Source organism: Ceratina calcarata, unplaced genomic scaffold (assembly GCF_001652005.2).
Source record: "Ceratina calcarata isolate Rehan_Ccalc_2016 unplaced genomic scaffold, ASM165200v1 scaffold35.2, whole genome shotgun sequence".
Classification (NCBI taxonomy): Eukaryota; Metazoa; Arthropoda; class Insecta; order Hymenoptera; family Apidae; genus Ceratina; species Ceratina calcarata.
The window spans coordinates 400,688-410,224 of record NW_017157934.1 but is presented as its reverse complement, the minus strand read 5'-3'; the positions used below and the strand labels follow the sequence as shown (position 1 = coordinate 410,224).

At 36.1% G+C, this 9,537-nt stretch overlaps 1 protein-coding gene across 10 annotated transcripts in view; it reads left to right on the top strand.

The window, feature by feature from the left end:
- Positions 1-9,537, top strand: part of CalpA (calpain A) — a 16,348-nt gene that overhangs the window by 3,914 nt on the left and 2,897 nt on the right. Inside the window, exons 1-12 of one of the 10 annotated variants that reach the window (XM_026813776.1) lie at positions 353-370; positions 1,308-1,456; positions 5,516-5,692; positions 5,897-6,084; positions 6,260-6,563; positions 6,640-6,821; positions 6,916-7,166; positions 7,296-7,453; positions 7,538-7,755; positions 7,827-7,869; positions 8,203-8,244; positions 8,451-8,577. In XM_026813776.1, the coding sequence (XP_026669577.1) occupies positions 1,379-1,456; positions 5,516-5,692; positions 5,897-6,084; positions 6,260-6,563; positions 6,640-6,821; positions 6,916-7,166; positions 7,296-7,453; positions 7,538-7,755; positions 7,827-7,869; positions 8,203-8,244; positions 8,451-8,577 (1,768 nt within the window). In that variant the 5' untranslated portion in view covers positions 353-370; positions 1,308-1,378. Of the gene's footprint in view, positions 1-352; positions 371-597; positions 992-1,307; positions 1,457-2,352; positions 2,819-4,789; positions 5,409-5,515; positions 5,693-5,896; positions 6,085-6,259; positions 6,564-6,639; positions 6,822-6,915; positions 7,167-7,295; positions 7,454-7,537; positions 7,756-7,826; positions 7,870-8,202; positions 8,245-8,450; positions 8,578-9,537 lie in introns of those variants that run through there. The other 9 variants (XM_018025027.2, XM_018025025.2, XM_018025024.2 and 6 more) reach the window with 9 other exon arrangements.

The window sequence follows — 9,537 nt, the reverse complement described above, 5'->3', positions numbered from 1 at the left end:
TTACATTATTACTTATATTATATTAATACTATTAGAAGGCTGTCACTCGAAAACTAGTTGAGATCCAACCTTGAGATTTTAGTATGATATTTTTGAAGGTACAAACTTTCGAAAAATGCAACAAATAAAAAATCGATTTTCTTAAATTTCGCACTGGGTAAGGCTCTTAATAAAATGTAGGCAAATAACAGCGCGTAAATATTGAATTATTAGTACGTTTGATTTAAATTTCTCTTACAGAACCGATAATATTTCAAGAAATTTTACTTTTATGATATGTATAAAACAGTATAAACTATTCTAACTGGTGTTCGAATTCTTTCGTAAGGTGCAGACAGGTCGACGTGAAAGTACTTTACATAGTGATATGGTGAGCTAAATTTTGAAGTCGTTGCTCGGAAACCTTGTCATATATCCTCAAGGCCTACTTTCGTTGATCTCCTTTAATGGTCACATCGTGAACGATAGTAACTACGGAAAAATATGATATTGGCTAAGCTCATTCAAATTCCCCGCTTCTTAGAACGATTTTTTCCTCATTCTTAAAATAAATTTGCATAGATAATTAAACTAATTTTTTTCGTTTAGGAAGCACACAAAGCACAAAAGCCCTAAATACGGAATAAAAAAGATGATCCGAAACAGTTGAAATCGCTCAAATTGCATTTGGTTTCTGTACAATTGCATAAATTCATCTTCATGCTTGCTTGACCGATACGAGACTATGTGACAACAGAAATCCATTTTCTTTAATGCGACAATAAAGCCGCAAGGTTACGCTTTATTGTGAACCGTTGGTTTCAAAGCCAGTGTTAGATACGCTAGAGTTAACTAGAGTGTTACGAAACTTCGATAAAAACAAGAGTGTATATATGTTTAGCGAGTAGACACGTAGCCAGGAAATATTCAGCTACCCAGGCAAATATCGTTAGTCACTCGTCTTCCGCGTCAACTGAATCACCGATCATGAGCCCGCGGTTTAGTGATACAGGTTCGAATCACGTGACGTGTCGTCGGACCAAAAAAATTCCTTTATGTTCAGAGCTCGTAAAGATCAGACCCATTAAGTTGCGTTAAAAGGCACGTGAGCTCTGGAAAGTGAATCGCACAGTTAACTGTCAGTGCGAACAAAACACACAGAATCGATGCTGAAATTATCGAACTGTTATCGTTCACGATAACATTTCGCTCTGACTCATCGCCTGCATTTTATTAGTCAAAAGAGACTGTTTTGTATATCAGTCGATTAAATCCGTTTCCAACGCGTGACACGTTTCCATTGATTTCGCAATTCCGTGTGTGTTTAGTTTCGTGACTCTCACGAGAAAGAGAACGTTCCTGAGAACCCTGGATAAGCTTCGGTCGTGAGTAGTACAAAATGAACCATTTGTCTTACGGATGGAAACCGGAGGTGATCGAACCAGAGTTTGTACGACGCGAATCATCGAAGGCGGAAGTGAGTATTGGTACCAAGCAACAATTTTATTTTGGTTGACGGCCTGCCTGTCTGAAGCAGCTTCGCACGATAAAGACAGTAATTGGCGTCGTGTACATTGCGTCAGTTATGCAATAACGTTAATTGGAGCTTGGGTTACAAGGACGTTACTGGAGTTTAAAATATCGCGCTTCTTCTCTATGTTACTTCGTTCCGCGTTTCACAGATGGTGTATGCCTTATCCATTAAGCAACTTACACACCGAGAGCGAAAGATTGTGTAATAATAACTTCAAACGCACCGATTCATATTGTACACACGACATATTATGTACAGTCTATGGTAAGAAAGAGCAATTCAGTTAGATTATGGAGTACCCCTTTAGGACTTTACTAACTGGAAGCGTAGTAATCGACCAGGAACGACTTAAAGTATTTCTCAAATTTCTTACAGTTTAAAGATTCTATAGGCAATGATAGTGAATATTATTGACATCCTATCTTTCGCGTATTATATAAAAAAAAAATTTATTGGATTACTCCTGTATCCCTGGATAGTCTTTGCAACGCCGAGTGGTTGGAACTGCGAAGCGTTGCAACCCCCTTTTACCCCGTGGCCCCTAATTCTTACCACTGACTATACATACGTACACATTTTCTGCTTTAGGCAACGTCCACACAAAAAGTACAGAAATAAACCGAATAAAACCCAAATGGAATGTACACACTCGACCATGATATCTCTTTACACCGGTAGTTTCCGTACATATACACAGGCATGTAATTAAAAAATTCCGGCAAAGACGTCATGCATAAATTCAAGTCAGATTCCGATCGGTCCGTCCCTACTGACATTGACGTTTACCTTTAAAGCAAAGAATTTAAACAGGAAAACAATTGGGTATACATTATAGCGCGTGTAGCCACGCCATGTGACGAAACATGGGTGAGGGTAACAGTAAGAGGAGAATGAGCTCAGTTCGCGTCTTCACGGAGCTGTCAACGTAACGGTTCTACGCGAGTAGATTCTCCGCTGTGAATTCGCGCATGCAACGTGGAATTGATCGTGGAAATTATTGGACTCGGCGTGAGCGAGCCGCGTGACGTACGAACTGACCGACCGTGGAATAACGTGGGCTGGAAGCACGTTGCTGTTGTCGCCGACACATATTTCTCGAAATTCGTGATCAAAATACGGAAACGGGTTGGAAAGCTTTTGTAGTGCTCGGTGGTGATCGCGGTACAGGTTGATCGTGAGCAGTCAGGGCGTAGTCAGAGGATGAGTTACTACGGCAGTGGAAGCGGAGCACCTCTCGACGATGTGTTCGTTAAGGCGGCGGTCGAAGTCAAACGATTCCTACCGTCGCTTTTCAACATCAAAGTGGTACGCGTCTGACTTAATGAAATTTTAGTCAACATTTTCAGATGGGCATCCTGGCCCGGTTGTTTTAATGCCATCCATTCCGGTTTGGAAATTCCTTGAGAAACTGGTTTTTGAATGACTTCGCCCGGAGGACGACGATATTAATGTTGCACTACGCGTAACATTTTGAGACAAATAACTAATGTAAATTGTGTGATGGTCTTTTGGCAGGATTATTAATACACTTGTTACTTAAAATGTTAACACTCCTATCTGTACATCTACTTACAAAATTTCGTAGTGTAATATAAACTATTTTAGTAACTAACATGACATTTAAGAACTTTAACTATTAATTGTATCGATGAAACCATAAAACTCCTCGCAGTAAAATAATTATCCTGCAATTCTACATCAGGAATGATACTACAATTACTTTTACTTTAAAGAAATAAATAATGGACATGATTGTATGAAAATAAAAATAAATGGAATTTTCCGCGCAGAGTTCTATAGTATTAATTATTTCTCTCACATCTGCGCACTGTGTCACGTTACTAATTCTTAACAGTATCCTTCAACTCGGAACTGCACGTAATCCGCTTAATTTGTTGTGTTACGTACATATCTAGTTTACCAATTACTACTTAGGTAGCCTGTGTCCGTATTTCGTCACGATTATCTTTGACCCAACGTACTCTGCTATTTATTAATAATCGGCAATCTCACGTTTATCAATATGTTAATTCTATCTCTCTTCATGCGATTACGCGGCAACGTATTTGAATTACGAGATATGTATGTACTTGCAGCAGTAGGAATAATAAAAATATAATATTTCTGCTTGAATTAATTTTTTTAACACACGCGTCACCTACAACAGCGTGCAAGTTCAATATATAATAATGTGTTGAACGTAAACTTTGGATGTAATTTTCCTAATGAATAAGCTAATCTGAATTAATCTCTACAATATATAAAGTAAAATACTTCAGTTAAAGGGGATTACTTAATTGAATTGCACGTTTGAACTCGCTACATTTGGACGTTAACGTCTGACAGGCTAATCTAATTACTTTAATCGACGCGATGTTCTTTGAATGAATTCAGGAGAATTTACATAATGTAATTGACCCAGAGATGTTTTGCGTCTTGGGAACAGAGAAATTTCACATGAGAAATTAAACCCAGCGCATTAAATTGTTCCCGTAAAATCGAATCGTGCGCTACGATGTACATGATCGAATGATTATATTCAAGGATGATGATGCTGATTGCGACACTTGAATTATGCGTACGCGTTCTCTATCCTTTGGAACGGAGTCCCCTGCAGGAATTATGATTAAACGGAATACTCTCGTCATGCGTCACATACACATACTTTGCTACTCATTCAATAAACGTGCATAGTAAAACAAAAAGTATTTCAGATAAGATTCTTGTATTTGTGTGCACTTTGCTGATAAAAAGTATTCGCGCGCTTATCAGACCAGTTTTGTTTAATTAAATATTAGATAAGTATTACGTATGTTAAATGCACGCGAATAAAATATGCGATACAGGCTTTTCCGTTTTCGATAAAACTTCCCATGAGACTTTATCTACAAAGGTGAAAAAATATCGGTACATAAGTCTGCTGAATAAGGCTTAGGCGTGAACTGTACATATTTGAAATTCATTTTTTGATAAATTAAACATTTGCTAAGCTTTAGATAATAAGCTTTATCGTATTAATAACCAATGAGTTACTTTTGATTGGGAGACGTATAAAAACGTCATATTTTTCCAACTGGTTAAAACTTTCGAACACTAAATAAGTCTGACAAAGAATTATATATTGCAAAAAAAAGATTGCACGTTAGGAAAATGAAAAGATATACCACATTCTTTAATCAATATTCTATTCTTCATCGACAATTACGGAACTAATTTAATAAAAAAAGTAAAGTATCAATGATCAATTTTCAATTAATAAAGTGACTAATTTTCTTTATAATGGCTAGTTTAAGATTTCTGTACAATAAATACTGTATGTTACTTAAATTACCTACCTTTATGTACATCGAAGAGTATATCTATCTATATTTTATTACAGCGCCCTATTTATATCTAATCATTTAAAGTATACAATAGATGTGGTCAGATCCTTTTCCGGTAATGATAATATATCGTCGTAACATAAAAAGGATTTGCCTAGTATGGTTTCATGTGCGATCGCGAATAGTTCAGTTTTCTCATTACAGTGAAACTACATTAAAATTCACTCGTAATTTTATTAATACTCCTTAAAAAAATAATTCTGGTAGGACCATACGTTCAATGCGTATCAAGTCGATTTTGTTCAGAAAAGATTAGTAGAATGCAGCAACAAGAAAAAGACAAGATATATCACAGATATCCGAATTATTTCGGAGAAAATGTAGCTCTGTTGAAACGATCATCAGAGTGTGAGAAGAAACTAGATGTATGGTCTACTAATTACAATCAGAAAAAATTACCATATTCATTTGCAAATTTGAACACAATAAGAATAAATTCACAGTTAGAGATACCGTATAATGATACGCCCATAAAAGGGTTGAAAAACTACATTGGGAAAGCTTGCTACAACGTATGTTATATTTCTTAGATCTCTCAACTAAAAATTAATACATACGATCCCTGGTGATAAACGGTCAAACTCGGTAAGGTGTGCAAAGGACGTTTTCTCTGTTTTAGCTAGGAGAAAAGGGTAGTGGGTTTAGACCACGGGGAGCTGTGCAGGATTTCAACACTCTACGGCGAGAATGTTTATCAACGGGATCGCTTTTCGAGGATCCCGAATTTCCCGCCGATGATTCATCGTTATATTTCTCGAAAAGACCTGACCGATACATAGAATGGAGAAGACCAATGGTAAGCAGATTTTTATGCAGAATAAGACATTTGTGATATCCATTTAAAAAATATTTTTTAGATAAACATTTTTTTACCATTTAAACATCGACATGTGCATGTCTTTGATATTTTGAATAGCTTTATACATGAGACGTAGCATTTATACTTTTAACATTTAATTATCTTATAATTCTGAATTTGAAAAATCGTATTTTGTTGCAGGAAATCGCGGACAACCCTCAACTATTCGTCGAGGGTTTCTCCAGATTCGACGTCCAACAGGGCGAACTAGGAGACTGTTGGCTGTTGGCCGCGGTTGCAAATCTCACTATGGATTCCAGTTTATTTTTCCAAGTAGTCCCGGAAGATCAAAGCTTCGAGGAAAACTACGCTGGGATTTTTCATTTCAGGTATTCTATTCACTAACATTAATCATCATTCTTTCAAGATCGTCAGTTCATTCGCGGAATTATTTATTACTACGCTGTGCATTTTTTCCATTTAACTGCAAATAGCCGAATGGTACTTTATTCGTAAGAATTAAAACCTTATTTCTTTGTTGTTCGAATGATCACACACGAACAGGTTTTGGCAGTACGGTAGATGGGTGGACGTTGTGATCGACGACAGACTGCCGACCTACAAAGGAGAATTATTGTACTTGCGTTCAGCAGAGAGCAATGAATTCTGGAGTGCGTTATTGGAAAAAGCGTACGCAAAGCTTCACGGCTCGTACGAAGCGTTAAAGGGCGGAACCACCTGTGAAGCTATGGAGGACTTCACGGGCGGCGTGACTGAAATGTATCAAATGGAAGAGGCGCCTCCGAACCTGTTTACTATTTTGTTAAAAGCATTTGAAAGAAATTCGTTGATGGGTTGTTCAATAGAGGTAAATCTGATGAACGTTTGAACTGTTCTCCGTGCGTTGTTTGATTGCGCGCAATAAAACACGGTTGCTATTTTAGCCTGATCCAAATATATTGGAAGCCGAAACGCCTCAAGGACTCATCAGAGGCCACGCATACAGTATTACACGTATCAAATACGTTGAAATTCAAACGCCTAACCAGTATGGAAGGATACCTTTGCTCAGGCTTAGAAATCCGTGGGGTAACGAAGCGGAATGGAATGGCCCGTGGAGCGATCAGTAAGTCACCAAGCCGTTTATATCTATCGACTCGAGAGACGAAACATAAAGTTTCGTAAACGATTTTTTCATCAACTAAATCTTTGCCTAACAGATCACCAGAGTGGCGTTTTATTCCTGATCACGAGAAGGAAGAGTTAGGCTTAACTTTTGATATGGATGGAGAATTCTGGATGTCGTTCCAGGATTTCACGCGATTCTTCACACAATTGGAAATTTGTAACTTGAATCCAGATTCGTTGACAGAAGATGATTTGAATGCCGGGAAGAAAAAATGGGAAATGAGCGTATTCGAAGGGGAATGGGTTCGTGGTGTTACAGCTGGAGGTTGTAGGAACTTTTTAGGTAAGTGGTCCTCTTACAAAAAGTATAAAAGTATTATAAATTAGATATTTTCTAATTTAAATCCCAACCTAAGTCGAATACAATTTCTTAATCAGAATTGACCTACTCTTATTTTCTGATGTGTTACAGAAACTTTCTATCACAACCCACAATACCGAATTACGTTAGAGCACCCAGATGAAGATGACGACAAGTGTACAGTAATCGTCGCGTTGATGCAAAAGAATAGGCGAGCGCAAAGGAGAATGGGCGCTGAGTGCCTCACTGTTGGATTCGCGATATACCACGTGTGTATTTTAAAATAAATTTGTAGGAGAGTCAGTTTTCAGTAATTTCAAGAATTGTGTGTTGGCTACTGTATGATTACGTAGTTGGAGAACCCGGATCGTTTACCGAAACCATTGGACATGAATTTCTTTAAATACAACGCGTCAGTCGCGAGATCACCAGCGTTCATAAATTTACGGGAAGTAACGTGTCGTTTCAAATTGCCACCCGGCGTATATTGCATAGTTCCGAGCACGTTTGACCCTAATGAAGAGGGTGAATTCCTACTGAGAATCTTCTCCGAAAACAAGAATAATATGGAGTAAGTATAATTTGAATGAAAATGACCAAGATTAGACTTCCTTTTATACATATAAAAATTTCACTTTTCAGGGAAAACGACGAAGAAGTTGGAATTGGGCAAGTTGACGATAGGGTAAGAGATTTATATTTTATCAAGATCTATTTATGCACACACGTTTGTTTATATTACTTATAAAGATATACAATGTTAATAACAATGCACGTTTGCACAAGCTTGATAATTAATTTTGTTAATCCACGGTATTAATATATTAGTTCAAATTAATGCTAAGCTTTTGCAATGTGAATTTTAAAAAATTGACTTTTATTGCGTAGATTTGTTGTATTTCTATGATATTAATTGTCTGTTGGTAATCTACATGATGCTCACGCGGATCGATGATTAATCCTTATTAATAATGTAATGCATAATGCACTTTGCACGTTTATGTTGCTTGGCTTCTAGGTCATTAACTCTAACGGTGATAACGAACAAGAAGGAAATCAGGTAGGCAACATGCATGGAAATAAACTTTAATTAATCCTCATCTAAATCGAGTATTTGGAATATTATGACTAATGACAATTAATTAAATTTTTACCATTCTCTGACAACTTTCATATAACAATTCTGTTCAAGACTAAATCTTAATTAAAAATGAAACTCTAAGTGAATTAACTTTCTTTAAATTTTAATATTTCTGTCTTCTTAAGGTTCAAGACGATCCACAAAACCAGAACACAGAAAAAGTTCGAGAATTCTTTAAAAAGCTTGCTGGTGACGACATGGAAGTAGACTGGTTGGAACTGAAGGAAATATTGGATTTCGCGATGCGAAAAGGTACATTTATTTACATACACGCAACTCTATTATATTAACCGCATATCATAGTATCTCAGTTCCAATTTGGACAATATTGAGCTATGTAAAAAGAAGCAAATGATAACTAAGATTTACAAAATTAAAGTAAGATTTTTAAAATTATTGTCCACGTTTATGTATTCTTTTTGTAATAAGTCTGCTTTACATAAGTGCGGTTAATATTAAAATATTTATACACATTCATTTAAAGTAAATCGTTAATGAGTCTTATTAGTACAGTTATTAATGTATTATTACGTATTATATTGTTCAAACGATAGCATTATACGTGTCCGTTTATAAAATTATTATATACTCTATTATCAAATTTTTTCATACATATAGAAATTTATTAAGTTCTTATTTTCGTTTCATTATGTTGATTACTTTGCTTAATAGGAAAAATGCTTCTCTATTTTGTGTAAAGCTTCCGTTATGCTTTTTCGTTTAATATTGTTTGCGTTTATTCGTGATAGTAGAATTTACGTAATTGCACTGCCTTGTCATTAATCACGTCAAAACACTTTTAAGAACACGCAAATAGTACCATGCATACCGATTTTATCAAACTGTTAATGCACCATTCCCATTGATTCGTATTCACCGTGAATCAATTACTCTGTGGACACTAATACATGCATACAATACGACACGATCCTACTTCTGCATGTCACACTACTTTCTTTATACATACATAATTACCTATGCATAAGTACATTTGGGTGTCTACATGAAATGGAAAATAGATCAACACTTTGTATTATCTAATTCTTAATAAACCATATTCTGTAATTAATTCCCCAATTTCAGTTGAAGTAATTTATTAATGTAACGATATAACGTGTCGTAGCTTATAATAGGTTCAATTAAGGATGTATACAGTCAATCCCAAAAGTTTATGCACTTTAGAAACGCACTTTTTAAAAAGAAATCAGACGT